The sequence below is a fragment of the Trachemys scripta genome, chromosome 5 (genome assembly GCF_013100865.1).
Source record: "Trachemys scripta elegans isolate TJP31775 chromosome 5, CAS_Tse_1.0, whole genome shotgun sequence".
Taxonomy (NCBI): domain Eukaryota; kingdom Metazoa; phylum Chordata; order Testudines; family Emydidae; genus Trachemys; species Trachemys scripta.
Genome location: NC_048302.1, coordinates 109,460,450 through 109,475,562, shown reverse-complemented (window position 1 = coordinate 109,475,562; position 15,113 = coordinate 109,460,450). Strand labels below are relative to the sequence as shown.

The 15,113-nt window shown below is 42.5% G+C and overlaps 1 protein-coding gene across 4 annotated transcripts in view; it reads right to left on the bottom strand.

Moving 5' to 3' along the window:
* Positions 1-246: 246 nt before the first annotated feature.
* FAM184B (family with sequence similarity 184 member B) overlaps positions 247-15,113 on the bottom strand; it is a 92,548-nt gene continuing 77,681 nt past the window's right edge. For 2 of the 4 annotated variants that reach the window (XM_034771976.1, XM_034771979.1), the window contains exons 12-18: positions 14,760-14,872; positions 12,453-12,628; positions 5,442-5,588; positions 3,656-3,773; positions 3,020-3,124; positions 1,498-1,700; positions 247-1,085 (exon numbers count right to left, since the gene is read on the bottom strand). In XM_034771976.1, coding sequence (XP_034627867.1) covers positions 995-1,085; positions 1,498-1,700; positions 3,020-3,124; positions 3,656-3,773; positions 5,442-5,588; positions 12,453-12,628; positions 14,760-14,872 — 953 coding nt within the window. In that variant the 3' untranslated portion in view covers positions 247-994. Of the gene's footprint in view, positions 1,086-1,274; positions 1,389-1,497; positions 1,701-3,019; positions 3,125-3,655; positions 3,774-5,441; positions 5,589-12,452; positions 12,629-14,759; positions 14,873-15,113 lie in introns of all 4 variants that reach the window. The other 2 variants (XM_034771977.1, XM_034771978.1) reach the window with 2 other exon arrangements.

Below are 15,113 nucleotides of genomic sequence, written 5' to 3'. Positions count from 1 at the left end.
AGATCTTCCCTCAGAATGATGAGCAATTGGAATCAAGAATGACCCACTTAAGAAAGCAGTGTAAGATGTGGATGATTTGATCCTCCCAGTGAATTGATGTACCCGGTGCTTAGATAACAGAGGTAGACATATTGAAGATACACATGGATGGAATATACTGAATACCCATCTTTCATAAACTTGAAACTTCATGAATTGTACACAGTCTGGTTCAAAATTCTGCATAATGAATTAAAGTGTAAAACATTTGATCTGTAAGCAAATATTTTATTAATATTCATAATTGAATTTTATCCTGAATTTCCCAGACTGATCCTTAAATATGTTTAATGAGAACGACATGAATAGTATCTTGTAATGAGCTGTCTATACAACTTCAAAAAGGATACTTCCCAATTCTAATTATATTAATAATTCTAAAGCATCCTGCAGACATTGTCTATCAGTACACTATACAACAAATTTAAAACAACTACCAGATTAAACAAATACCCTCTAAAAGTAATTCCCTTCAATTTATTTTATTTGAATATTAAACAGCAAAAAAAAGGGAAAGAAAGCATGGGATGTAATAAATATGAAATCACATATGATTTATACTAAAACATGCACAAAATAAAGTTAAGGTGTTTTCTTAAAAGAGAGCCAGACAGGAGTCACTGGGGAACAAATTCAGCACTCTGCCTGCATAAGTGTGAAATGGTTCCTATCTTGATATGAAGGACTCTTCCTGTGCAACATCTGGCTATTGATATGACAACATACCCATATTTTTTCACCTAACCTGCCTTTGTTTTTACAATAATAATCATACATATTTCTAAGGCACCCACCCTCTAATCCCATAGTACCTAGATGCCAAGAACACTTAGATTCCTAGTCAGCTGTGTGCAGCTCAATTTTTTTTTCCAGTCAGTACCTTGATTAAACATTTCACATGAGTGTGAGAAATTATCTGAGGTCATCTTTCTGGGTACTCTGGAAATAATTGGTTTTAGAATGAAAAATATTTAGTAAACCATTCCTGATGACGAGGGTCTTGTTTCTGATCATCTTTGGTTATGGGTGCTTCATTGCCTTGTGTCCTGAGCAAAGAGACAAATACTACCATTACTTGAATGTTTATTAAAACTCAGAAATCTTTTTTGGGGGGAAGAACTACTTTGTTGCTCAAATTCTTCTGGAAATAACCAAAAATACTTGAACTACTAGACACCATGGAATGGATGGAGCTAGGCCCATGTGAGCTGGAAGAGGCCAGATGCAAGCCTCACCAGTATCACTTGTGCCATGTTGAATTTCAATTGCAAGCTCTTCCAGGCAGAGACAATGGTCCAGATCCTGCAGTGAGCTCTGTGTGCAGCATTTTGGAGCATCTGGACCTGTAGCTTTAAAAAAAAAAAAAAAAAAAAAAAGGTACCTAGCACTGTCTTGGTGCTTGAAAAATGCTAACTACTAATTAATTCATCATCAAGTTTCTACAAAGTGCACATTTACCTTGTGGCATGGTTACTGTCTGAGGACTGCGCTGACTGATAGCTGGCCCTGATGCAGCCAGCACTCTGGTCTAAGCTTGTCGATTTCGTTATTGGAGGGGCATTTCTCTTTGATCTCAAGTCACAGCTCAAAAAGTTCTTTGCGTAGGAGGCTAAATTCGGAACACTGACAACACGGCTTGGCACCTCGTTCAGTTTCTTCTGCTTTTATTGTGGGAACAGAAATGTATATTACGCACACATTCTTACACACGGATGGTACTATAAACACTACATATGCTCATTTCAAAACAGTATGGGCCAAATTCATCCCTGGGCCAATCCCATGGATTTCAGTGATTACTGCGGGTAATCTGGGTGTCTCATATTGGGCACCCAAAAATGGAGGCTCCCAAAATTATTAGCTACTTTTGAAAATTCTGGCTATAACATTTAAATTAAAACCTCTCCTGTAGGCTCAATTAGAACAGGCTGCAGAGGCCCAGGGATCAGTGGTGTCCACCCCAAGCAGTTGGGTCACTTGATTTTAAAATTGCTAGAGTGCTACAACCCTGCTAGCTTCACATAGATCCCCAGATCTGTTGACACTAGTTCTGGCGGGGGAGGAGGGGTGTCTAAGTGACTTTGACAACAAGTACACTCACTGCTTGACATTGACATACACTTGTTTTCCACTACAGCCACTGGTGGCAATCCTTCCGTATTGTCTATACTGCTGCACATGTGCAGTCACTCCTGCTCTAGAGCTACAGTAGCTGCCATACAGACCCTTGGATTGAACAGCATGTTGAGTTAGTGTCCTTAGCCACTGGGCCTCCCTTTCTCCTCCACCAACATGCCTCCTTTTCCAGCGTGCCAGTAGAGCGGGTACTGTATGGAAGAGTTGGTGAAGGTTGAGCAGGGAAGAGCAGATTCTGCACAGGTGGTGTAGCCATTGATTCGGTGGCTAACCTACTTGTTCACTCTAAGTGGGGTAGAGTGGCCAGTTCTTAGGGATATGCAAGAAATAGCCCTTATCCTAGCACACGATCTGGCTCTTATCTCTAAGCAGACTGTCTCCATCTACATGAATACACTTATTTTGAATTTACATTATCTTCATCACCTGGTTCTAGGTTCGCTTACATTATGGCATATTACACTTCTACTGAAAAGCAGCAGTTTAGTGGCTGAAATATTAGGAATGAACTAGCTGAAGTACTGAAGAATAAAAATTAATCTCTATCCATCTACTTATTGTACGTTCCTCCCCAGGGAATCTGAGCATGTGTAAGTGGTCAAATACTAACAACACAACATGATTTGCTATTGTACACCTCTACCCTGATATAACGCTGTCCTCAGGAGCCAAAAAATTCTTACCGCGTTATAGGTGAAACCGCGTTATATCAAACTTGCTTTGATCCGCCAGAGTACGCAGCCCCACCACCCCGGAGCACTGCTTTACCGCGTTATATCCAAATTCGTGTTATATTGGGTCACGTTATATCAGGGTAGAGGTGTACTTGAACTGTTTGTCTTACCTTCATGGAAGGAGTTAAGCATCCAGGATTAGGGTTGAAGGAAAAGGATCTATTCCGATGAGATTCAGTGCTGGGTAAAAGCAAATGTTGAAATTTTCTTCCCTCCTGAAGGGAAATAAAACCATGTTCAGAATGGCCCAGAGCAGTAAGCGAGCAAGACCCTGACGAGTTGTGTGAAATGACTAGCAGATGGGGCCTTTCAGTATAATCTGAAATTGTTAATTATGAACTGGACCTAAGCCCTGGGCTTTGGCAATGGAAAAGACTATTAAAAGATGGAAAGGCTTTCTGCAATACTTTTAAGCATATTCACTGTCACATGTTAACAGCATGGGGGTTTACATTTAGGAAGTGGAATGTTTTCCCATCTCATGTTACTTCTAATGAATGTCTCAGTCTTGGCGAGTCAAATAAGTGGCCTCATTCTGCCGGAAAGCTGCTATGGAAAGGGGCAGGAGTGTACTTAGAATAATGTATGGGCCTGACACCCTAGGTTTATCATTAATACTCTGCTGGTATACCAGTTGGATTAATTAAGAGCTTGATCCTGTACCATAGCAGTCAATGGAAGTTTTGTCATTGACTTCAGTGACAGCACACACATTATACAATATATGTCTACTAAGGAATGCTCACCGTCAGTTGTTTGATAATTTCTTCTCTCTCACTTAATTTATTTTGTAAGCAGCCTATAAGGTGCATATCTTCTGGCCTGGACTCTCGCTTTCTCAGTTTCTCTTCTAATTCTTTAAGTCTGTGTCAAGTAAAAAATGCAAAACACTTTCATCCAGATCAGGAAACAACCTCTTTCAAGGCCTAAGAGTTTAGACCAGGTTTCTCTCTCTTTGACCCATCATAAACCCTGTCCCTGAAATCCAGGAAAATATTCAAGGCTCCCCTGACAAAACTGTATTTTTTTAAAAGAGGGATGTGGTGAAGAAAGCACACATTAAACATGAATGTGCCCCCCCTCCGCTCCTGGGCAAAGTTCAGCTGAAGTCAACCGTGTACACTAGGTGTAGTATCCAGCTCATGTTGTCAATAGGACTCTGCACAGGAACGAACAGGGGACTGTGGTAGCAGGATTTGGGCCTAAATTCATATAAGCTACAAGTGGTGATAGTGAGCAATGCACTGTAGAGAATATATTTTATTTATTCTTTTGTTTTAGCTGGAAATTGTCAAGAGAAAGGAAGCCTCTAGCCTCCCCAGCTGGAGGTGGGTACCTCAGCACTCAGATAAAACAATCAGTGGCTTGGACTGCCCCTCTCCCAGTGCCACACTACCACAGCTGTGATTGGTGGTAGGGTGATCAGATGTCCCGATTTTATAGAGAAATCCCGATTTTTGGATCTTTTTCTTATATAGGCTCCTATTAACCCCCACCCCCGTCCTGATTTTTCACATTTGCTGTTTGATGATCCTAATTGGTGGAGGCACTTGATTTAAAAGGGAGAGGGCTGGGAGCAGAGGGTTCTTTGTGAGGGGCCCTGAGCTTTGGAACCAATTCTTCACATTGTCTGAAACAGCCCAGAGCTGCTGACCTTCAGGGCATGGTGAAAGGTGCCTTGCTTTATTCAGGCTTTAGCAGAGGGAGCGGTGTGATGGAGTCAGTTTGTGTCTGGGGGTGGGGAGTTTTGTTGGGGATTGAGTTTCATTGGCGGTTGTGAGTTTAAGTAATAGTTATTTTGTTTTTTTAACTGATGTCAGGAGTGTCTGTTGTTTCAGAGGTGCCTTTTTAACATTTATAAATCAAAATTGGTAATAATGATCTAATAACCACTTTGCAGTTACAGAGCACCTTCCTCTAAAGAGCTCAAAGCACTTTACCAAGGGATATTTCCCATATTTGTGAAATGGGAAAACTGAGGCACAGAATGTGAGCACCTTGACTCAGAGCCAGGAACAGAATCCAGGTCTCCTGACTCCTAGTCCCTGAATCTAACCTAGAACTAATCTAGCTTCAGCAACTACATGGTTTATCCTCTGCCATTCCTGCTTTGGTCCCTATCCTAAAAACACTTACACACATGCTTAACTTTACTCATGTATGTAGTTCCCTTGAAGTTAAGCATGTGTGTAAGTGTTTGCAGGATCAGGGCCTATGGGATCATCCCATGATGTAAATTATTTTAAGTTAGTAAGACTGATGAGATGCATAAGTGCAATAGTGCATGGTGTAATTTACTGGTACTGATATTATGTTTGTATAGATTTGCAGAGTCAGGCATATCTATGCTTCATTAGAGTATATTTGTGCCTTGTTTGAGTGCCTGGGAAATAGTTCTACAATACACTGTTATTCCAACACTTAAAATATTCCACCCATATGTAATGAAAATAATAATTAACAATAATTAATACTTATCACTGATATAGTGAAACATCCTTACTGCAGCTGTGTCTTATTGAAATCACTTACTCGGTTTCTAGGGAGACAATCTTTGCTTGGAGATGGGCCTGAGCACTGCTGAAATCAGCTATCATGTTCTGGATTTCCTTACGATGCTCTTGTTTCAAGATGTCCAGTTCTTTTTGGTACTTGACTTTGAGGTCTTCTTCCAGTAGCCTGTCAAAATGGTGTTAAAAATCATGTAAGTCTCAAGTGTTTTAACATTCATTAGTGAGTTACTGATGGTTAAAGCTCTGATTTTTTTAGGCTCGGGATGGGGTTAACACAGCACGGTTCATGCGCAGCACCCACTGATGGGGCTCCTGTGGAGTTCAGCCAAGGATAAAAGATATCAGAAATATTTAGGATATTGAGGTGAAATATATGAATTAATGTTATAACACAGGGCCTATGGGCCTCAGGCTTCTAAAATATTAAGCTTAGTCAAATTAGGCCTTAGGATAAATTATGCTAAATTATCTTTATAAATATGCTGATGTTTTGAAAATAACTGCTGACTTTGGATCGTAACAGATCAGAAGACATCACAAGATGATTGTTGGCAGCTGGGATGAAATGTTAAGAGACTTCCTTAAGGTAATCACCTGTTACTATGGTGATAAAGTGACAAATGTTAATGAGTATAAAGTGAACTAATGAATTAGCCTATGAAAAACAGAACACTCCAATAGAGTGGAGTATGGAAGTTCAAATAAGGAAAAGGGGGAGAAACCTGCATAAATGTGTGAACCCCAGTGGCCGTCAGTGTAACACTTTACAAAAGTTGTATGCTGGCCTTCGTACCTTGGGGGAGACACCAGATTCACAACTACTGATGGTGAGGATGATGACTAACATTTCTTGGTTTTTGCAAGGCACGGTGTGGGTAATGCAAATACTATGTGTTCTGTATGGCCTCTCTCTCCTTTACCAGATTGCAGGGTGTGTGTTGCTGTTTACTTTTATTAACCAACCAGTTATTACAGAAAGAGCACTGTCTAGACAATGTGGTGCACCAGGGGGTCCCTCTTCTATTGAAAACCTCTCTATTATAGTCGATCTTGGGGCTGAACTCTCACAGATTACAGCAGGTGTAAACCCTCTCCTTGGCTTGGGTAATTAGTTAAAGGAACCCTTAACTATAGATAAGACTACAAGAGCTTCCACTGGAATTTAAAGCTGGACCCCACTGCGTGACTCTCCTGGGAATGAGGATGGCAAGCTGCTCTGAGAAGAGGCAAATGATGCTTTGGGTTACAGGATCTGAGCCTCGTCTAAGTTGCATTTGTGTTCAAAGGGGTCCTGGCCCACATGATGCTGTTGGCATTCTGGCTGTAATTGGCTTGAAGCACCAGAGAAACATCAAGGACAACGGTCAATCTTGAGGTTGAAAGTGACAGTAATATATTATGTGAATTCCCTGTTAACAATATTTATGTTTAGTTGTTTGAGGGATCTGGAAATTTAAGCTGAAGCTCTTTGATACTGCATTTAATTTGACCATGGTACCACATGAGAAATACTTGACACTTGGTTTGACATCAAGATTATGGGACTAATACTATAAATGTCACTAATGCTGTAAATGATCCCGTTGAGCACGACAGACTTTCATGTTTATCTGATCCTCTCACACACAGCCCCTCGCTTGGTGACAACTGTGAACTAAAAAATTCAGCCCATTTTTTACAAGTGTGGCCCATGACAACTTATGTACATATACATACACACACTAACATTTTTATAAAAAGCAACAGAGGGTCCTGTGGCACCTTTAAGACTAACAGAAGTATTGGGAGCATAAGCTTTCGTGGGTAAGAACCTCACTTCTTCAGATGCAAGCTTATGCTCCCAGTACTTCAGTTAGTCTTAAAGGTGCCACAGGACCCTCTGTTGCTTTTTACAGATTCAGACTAACACGGCTACCCCTCTGATACTTAACATTTTTATGATACCCTAGAAATCTTATTTCATTACCTCAGTTCTAGGAGAATTTGCTCTGCTGCTTAGCAATTAAAACTTTCAATAACAGCAGTTATAATAACCTGGTGTATAAAAATCTCTCTCCTCTTTGTGGTGGGCCTGTTCTGTGCTTCCACCCCCAACTTATGTGAGACATGACTGCAGGCTACAATAGTCATCAGTCGGAGCTTCCAACTGAAAAACAACTTAAAGAAAAAAAGAAGGGAGAGTCAATGCCCTGAAAGGAACAGTATCAAATTTACATGCACATATGGCACCTTACATTTTAAAATATTATTACTATCCTTCCCAAACAAGGGCTTCAGATCCCAGCTCCTCCAATGTGTGATCTGCAAAAAGAAAATCCAGGATGCCTGTGATTGCGGGCACATGCATTGTACCTCATGCCATGCTACCAATTGCTTGTCTGATCCATTCTATGAGTTAGCAAGAGGTTGAAATTAAATAACTGGTATTATGACCAGCAATGACCATTTTGGTCATCCACTTTTACGCCTTGCATTCTGCTACTGTAATGAGGCCATTTGAACTATTTCCCTTATCCTAATACCCAGATACTTTCTCTGTTGGTAATTTTTACACCTCAAACATTTCCCCTAGTGTCTATCCTGCATTTCTCCTTTTTTAGCCTCAGGTCATTGTTCCTTTTTCCTATCATCTTATCAGATTGTGAAGAATTATTTCCTTCATGAACACAGGTTCCAAATACCTCCAAGGTAACTGGAAGCGCTGTTGAAATCAGACTCTGTGGTTTGCATTTCTTTCTGTTGATCTTGTTGCAAAGTCTCCAGTTCTTTTTAATTCTTGACTAAGTTTAAAGTCACCTTCAAGTAACTTCCAAAAGGGTATAAGAAGAGGATTCATTTCCATTCATTAATTAGTTACTGACTGGTAAAAGCCAAGAGTTACTCAGGCACTCCTGAAGGTAATGAGTTTCTCAATATGTTCTCTGAGGTCTCTTTCTAGACTATCCTAGTCAGATTTTTAAAGGGCCTGTCAGGTGGCTGGTGCCCAACTGTCATACAAATTGAGTAATTATGGACAAGCATTCTATACCAGTGGAGAAGCTTTCTGAAAATGTGACTATAGATCCCTCAATCTCATTACAACACTAGCAATGCTGAGTGATGCTCAGGTAGTTCCCTTCCTTCAAAGATAGACTCATAGACTTTAAGGTCAGAAGGGACCATTATGATCATCTGGTCTGACCCCCTGCATGCTGCAGGCCATAAAACCGTCCCTACCCCTTCCCTGGACTCTTCTGTTGAAGTCCCCAATCCTGTTTTAGGTGACTTCAATTGGCAGAGACCCTCCTGCTAGAGATCCCTGCCCCATGCTGCGGAGGAAGGCGAAAAACCTCCAGAGGCTCAGCCAATCTGCCCTGGAGGAAAATTCCTTCCCGACCCCAAATATGGCGATCAGTAAGACCCCGAGCATATAGGCAAGAGTCTCCAGCCTGACCCCTGTCAGCCATTATACTATTTACCTACCATTGCTTGGTTTTCCTTGACTACTATGTTTTACCATTAAACCATTCCCTCCATAAATTTATCTAACTTAATCTTAAAACCAGACAGCTCCGTCGCCCCCACCGTTTCCCTCGGAAGGCCGTTCCAATATTTCACCCCTCTGACGGTCAGAAACCTTCGTCTAATTTCAAGCCTGAACTTCCCCACGGCCAGTTTATATCCATTCGTTCTCATATCCACATTAGTACTAAGCTGGAATAATTCTTCTCCCTCCCTTGTATTAATCCCTCTAATATATTTAAAGATAGCAATCATATCCCCCCTCAGCCTTCGCTTTGTCAGACTAAACAACCCAAGCTCCTCTAGTCTCTTTTCATACGACAGGTTTTCCATTCCTCTGATCATCCTAGTGGCCCTTCTCTGCACCCGTTCCAGTTTGAGTTCATCTTTTTTAAACATGGGAGACCAGAACTGCACACAGTACTCCAAATGAGGTCTCACCAGCGCCTTGTACAACGGAAGCAGGACCTCCTTATCCCTACTAGATATACCTCGCCTAATGCATCCCAAGACAGCATTGGCTTTTTTCACCGCCACGTCGCATTGTCGACTCATAGTCATCCTGCGGTCTACGAGGACCCCTAGGTCCTTCTCCTCTTCCGTTACTTCTAACCAATGCGTCCCCATCTTGTAACTAAAATTGTTATTAGTCATCCCCAAATGCATCACCCTACACTTTTTACTATTAAATTTCATCCTATTTCTGATACTCCAATTCACAAGCTCATTCAAGTCTCCCTGCAGGATATCCCTATCCTCCTCCGAATTTACAACGCCTCCCACCTTCGTATCATCCGCAAACTTTATCAGCCCACTCCTGCAATCGGTTCCAAGGTCAGTTATAAATAGATTAAATAAAATGGGTCCCAAAACTGAGCCTTGAGGCACTCCACTAGTAACCTCCCTCCAACCTGACAGTTCACCCTTTAATACGACCCGCTGCATTCTCCCCATTAACCAATTCCTTATCCACCTCTGGATTTTCATATCGATCCCCATGTTTTTCAGTTTAACCAATAATTCCTCGTGGGGTACAGTATCAAACGCTTTACTGAAATCCAGGTATATTAGGTCCACCGCATTTCCCTTATCTAATAAATCCCAAAGCATTCAAAACACTTTACAAACTGTAGTAAGAAGAGGCCCTGAGATATAAACCTTGGTATTAGAGGCCCAGTATGAGGTCTAAGATCTGAACTAAAGTAATGGTCAAGACTTTGCTAACATAAAGCAAAGTTAAGCTGTGAGCCAGAGGCAGGCCCTGCTCACAGAAGCTGGCAAGGAAAAGGCTGATGCTGCAAAAAGAGACATACCTAAAAGGTACTGGACACCAGATATCAGAACATTCGCATACTTGTACACTCCACACAGATAACAAGGAACAAGCTGACCCATCCCAATGACAGCACCAAAAGGGTAATATGATGGATAGAGTTGTTTTGTTCGAATCAACATATACAAGGTGAGAGGCGGCACCTTGCTACGTAGTGGGGTTGTACCTTGCTACGTAGAGGGGTTGCACCTCAATACATCAGGAGCGATGTGTAACTTGTTTGTACCTGTATATAAGAATGCACCCCTGAGTGGATGTCTTTGTCCAGCCTAGGGGGCAGTGGAGACTCCCGCCACTGACTGAGCTAAGTCCATTGCCAGGGGGTACATATTCGTAGTATGTCCTGTAAAGTCTAGAGCAGTGGTTCCCAAACTTTAACAACCTGTGAACCCCTTTCACTAAAATGTCAAGTCTCGCGAACCACCTCCTAAAAATGAACATTTCCAGGGATTTTCTCCTTTACCTGAATATAAATTATAAAAGCAGTGATCGTGGAAATATAAAATTTGTTTTTATGACATGCTTATTACCCACTATTTATTATTAATTATTTATCATTACAGTATTTTTATTACATTATGAAAACGGCAACACTCTTCCAAGATCTCACTTTCATAGCTTGTATCACTTTGAATAAGCCTGTTATAAGACAAGGATCCTACGTTTCATCAAGGATTATCAGATGTGAAACAGCATGAAGGTATTTAAGAAGCCAACTCAAAGAGTTCCTCCTACACAAGCATTCAGGTCTTGAACAGTCCAGGCAAACAACACATGTTACAACAAAGCTTAAATTTGTTCTTCATAATACTTTTAAAAACAACACTAGCTGCCTATTTAATTTTAATAACAGCAAAAAATATCCACCTCCCTTTCCATTTCTTATAAGGAGTCTTGAAGTTTATATCTCCTCAGTGTGATAGATATGCTTGCTTTGATCTGCTTAGCTCTTGGAAGTCTAGGGGCTCTGGGCTGCTGGGCCCATGCTGCCCGGGGTCCCTAGGGACAGCTCTGGCCACCATTAGAGAATTTTTTCTCAAGAACCCCCAGGGGTTCACGAACCCCAGTTTGGGAACCACTGGTCTAGAGGGAACTATTACTGTGCTTTGTTTGACAATAAACCTGGCCCGGGTGCCTTCGTACCTTACTAGAGTCTGTGGTCATTGGGGGTTCTCTCAGGGTCTGCAGAGCCGGGGCAGCACACAGAAGGAACACACGCATGCAGCCGATTGATATCAACATTGACCAGAACAGAGCACCACACCGGGAGCATCTGACAACACAAACTATGAGCCAAAACACGATGGCTGCACCAGCCCAGGGAAACCCTTATGCTCTAGAGCAGGAGATAGCCTGCAGCCCTTGCGTGCCAAGGGGGTGAGACTGCAAGCACTGCAGCAGTATCCATTGCCCCAGTGGGACACCTCTGGGCTATGATCCTGTGCCCTATTGCCCCTGCACACTAGCTTATGGCTATTATTTAGGGAGAACACACTACACATTTTCCAATCCTGCAGCATTGCCATCTTCACCAGTGAGTGTGCTCCTCCCTCTGCCCAGGAGTCATATTGTCTGCTCCTAGCCTCTATAGACACAATGCCAATAGCTACTGCCACTTTCCCTCCCCAGTGCAGTCCTGGATCTCTCAGCCATAACTGAGCCCCATATATGCAGGGGTCACTTCAAGTATCATTCAAAAGCAGTCCCTGGGATGTCTAAACACTTGGCTGGTTACTAGCTGAGGAGCAGAGATTGTTTTTTAACCCTGTGGGAAGCCCTTATTTTGGAAGGCTGATACTAGTTCTCAGTCGGACATTTAAAATGAATTTAGTGTTTAGGGCATGGGGGAAGTTTTGGACTGGTCAACCTTTAGTTCCCTTCACTATAATATGAAAGTAAATAGCGTTCCCTGGATCACTCCTGGGTGGCTACAAAGGACGCATTTCTATGTCATGTATTTAGATGGATGGAGCAGTAAACATCAATATTTTCAACGCAGCCGGGAAGGGGAATGCTGGCTGCACTGTTAGGAACTGCAAAAAGTGAAGACTGCTTTTGAAAAGCTCCAAGCCTAAAATATAATTCTCTTTAGGAAGGATAAATTCAGATCTCTTACAGCATTTGGAGGAATATTGATGTTAGAAATATGTTGACCCTCTATGAGGCACCTGTGAAGGGCAAGAATATGAGGCAGACCTGTGTTGCTTCTCCTTGTCCTGAAGCTGTGTAGACTTTTGCTTCTGTAAGTCTGGACTGAGTAGCTCCATTGTGTCCTTTAGAAGCGAATTCTCTTTCTTGAGCCCAGCAATCTCATTCTGACATTTCTCTAGTTCCTCATTAAGAAATGTAATCTGGTTTTGGTTACTTCCTACCTAAGAAAAAGGCCAAAATTAGCTATTTTTTATCTGCTAATTAAATATTCAGAGGTTCTCACAGGATTGCAACTGGTTATCATGATCGAGAGATTCAGTTGTGAATAAAACAACTCAAACACAAAGTTTATGATGTACAGCATGGTTTATGTAGTACAGGTGTATGGCAGGGCAACGACTCACTGGCACAGCGCCTCCTGCTGGTTGTCTAGGGAATTAGCTCTTTTTCAGCTCTGGAACACCCTCTGCTGGCTGATGCCTCACCTGTGTCCCTCCCGGACCCCGGTGCCCTTGTATACTAGGGTTCTGCCCCCAGCAGTAACCCCTCTGTCTCTGGGTCTCCCTTCCGAGGGGAGCCCCCAACCCAGGGCCGGTTCAACCCATTAGGCGACCTAGGCAGTCACCCAGGGTGCTACAATTTGGGGGCGGCGACCGCGGCGGTATTTCGGCGGCGGGACCTTCCGCCACCTCTGTCGGGGGCGGCATTTCGGGGCGGGACCTTCCACCATCTAGGGCGGCAGAAAAACTGGCGGCGCTCCTGCCCCAACCCCGTATCCCCACCTTGCCTCAGTGGCTACTGCCAGTCACCATCTAGCCCCCCACTCACTGGGGCAGACTGCAGTCTGTAAACCACTCTTCATCGGCAAGGGGGGTTGGACCAGCTGCCTCTGCCTATTCCTGGGCTGCCCCTCCGCAGCCCCGGGACCTATTTGGCCCTTTTGGCAAGGCCTGCAGTCTGGGTTTTTTCCTGGCTGGAGCTCCCTCTGCCCTTCCCCAGCATTGCTCTCCCTCAGGTACCCTTCTCAGCTCCCAGGCAGCCAGGTCCATCTCTCTCAGGAAGTGAGAGAGAGAGTGTGTGTTTCTGTCTTTGGCCCTCAGCCCTCTTATAGGGCCAGCCATGGCCTGACTGGGGCGTGGCCTCACCTGTGACTGCTTCCCCCAGTCAGCCTTTCTTTTCCCCTCTGCAGCCCTCTCCATGGCTGTTTTAACCCCTCCGGGCAGGAGAGGGGTGGATTCCCCACTACAAGGTGTTATCCTGTCACTTTCAAATTTGGTTATTCAGGTCTGTTTTCTCTGTTCCTAGCAAACTGCCAGAAATAAACCACCACCACAACCACCACCACCATCAATGAAAGTTTAAGGATATGAGTCAAAACAACATTCAGAAGACATTCAAACAGATTTTAGGAATACTTTCAATGAACAAACTTCAGTGGTCAGGATCTTTTTAAAGGTGCCAGGAAGCTGCATGGCATGAAGAATCTATAAAGTAACTGAATATAATGAGAAATTAACTGGCTAATATATAATCAAGGGATTGGGTTCTAAAATATATATGTATTCATCTTATGTAGTACAGACACACACATTCCCCCACTAAAATTTCACACATGCACACACAAGTTAAAGTTTTCAAACTAGATGCTTAAAGTTAGGTTCCTAAATCTACAGTTAGATACCTAACAATAAACATCAGTAATTGTCCTAAATTTTAGCGGTGCTGAGCACTTGCAGCAGTCATTAAAATCAATGGTACTCTTGCGTTTGCTGCACCTCTAAAAATCAGGCCACTTATTTTAGGTGCCTATTGTTAGGCACAAAATGTTTGAAAATTTGGGGCACATTGTATTAAAGGAAGAACAAGGAGCATGTACTTTTAAACACATGAAATGCTGTACAATACCAAACACTGGAATGAGGAAAGACTCCATTTATAAGTTTCCCATTGAATATGAGAGGAAAGCTACACAGACTCCTAGTCAGAATGCTGCACTTTTCATGGACTGGTAGCATTCGTATTCAACTAATACCTGATAAGGGCTTGTGGATTTCCAATATGAAATGTGAGTGCAGTAAGATCCCCACTGCTACCGACATACACAATGAATGTTGAAATTACTGATCATTTGGCTGAATATTTATTTTTGTTGTAGATCATATTCTCAAAATGCTGTATGAAATACAAATCTGCCCACCAAAATGCTGATAAATAGTGCTAATGCCTTTTGACTGTAACTCAAAGGAAGGAGACCCCATCTGGTTCTAAACAGGAATAGTGTCATTTAAAACCTAAAAAAGAGTTTTCACCACCTCACACTGTATGTCGAGGACATAAAAATTGGAAGCTTGCCTGTTGCTTCTTCAGTGCTCTCACATTCTTCAGCTCCATCTGGAGTTCTTCCATTTGTTTTTTGTGACCAGTGCAGGATGCGTATTGCTCCGACAGCTCCATCCTCAGAGTTTCTAGCAACAATAACAAAAGACTTATCAGGGAGAGAAGGAGGTAAGAGGCCAGACATAGGGCAATGCACACATCTACTTTTGCAGTAGGAGGTGAAGAAGTTAAAGTATTAAGTTTTGCCTTGACACTCAATTGTGCCACCATTCCGTCCACTGAATAAGATTGGAAAGAGCAGGAACATAAGAACATAAGAATGGCCATACTGTGTCAGACCAAAGGTCCATCCAGCCCAGTATCCTCTCT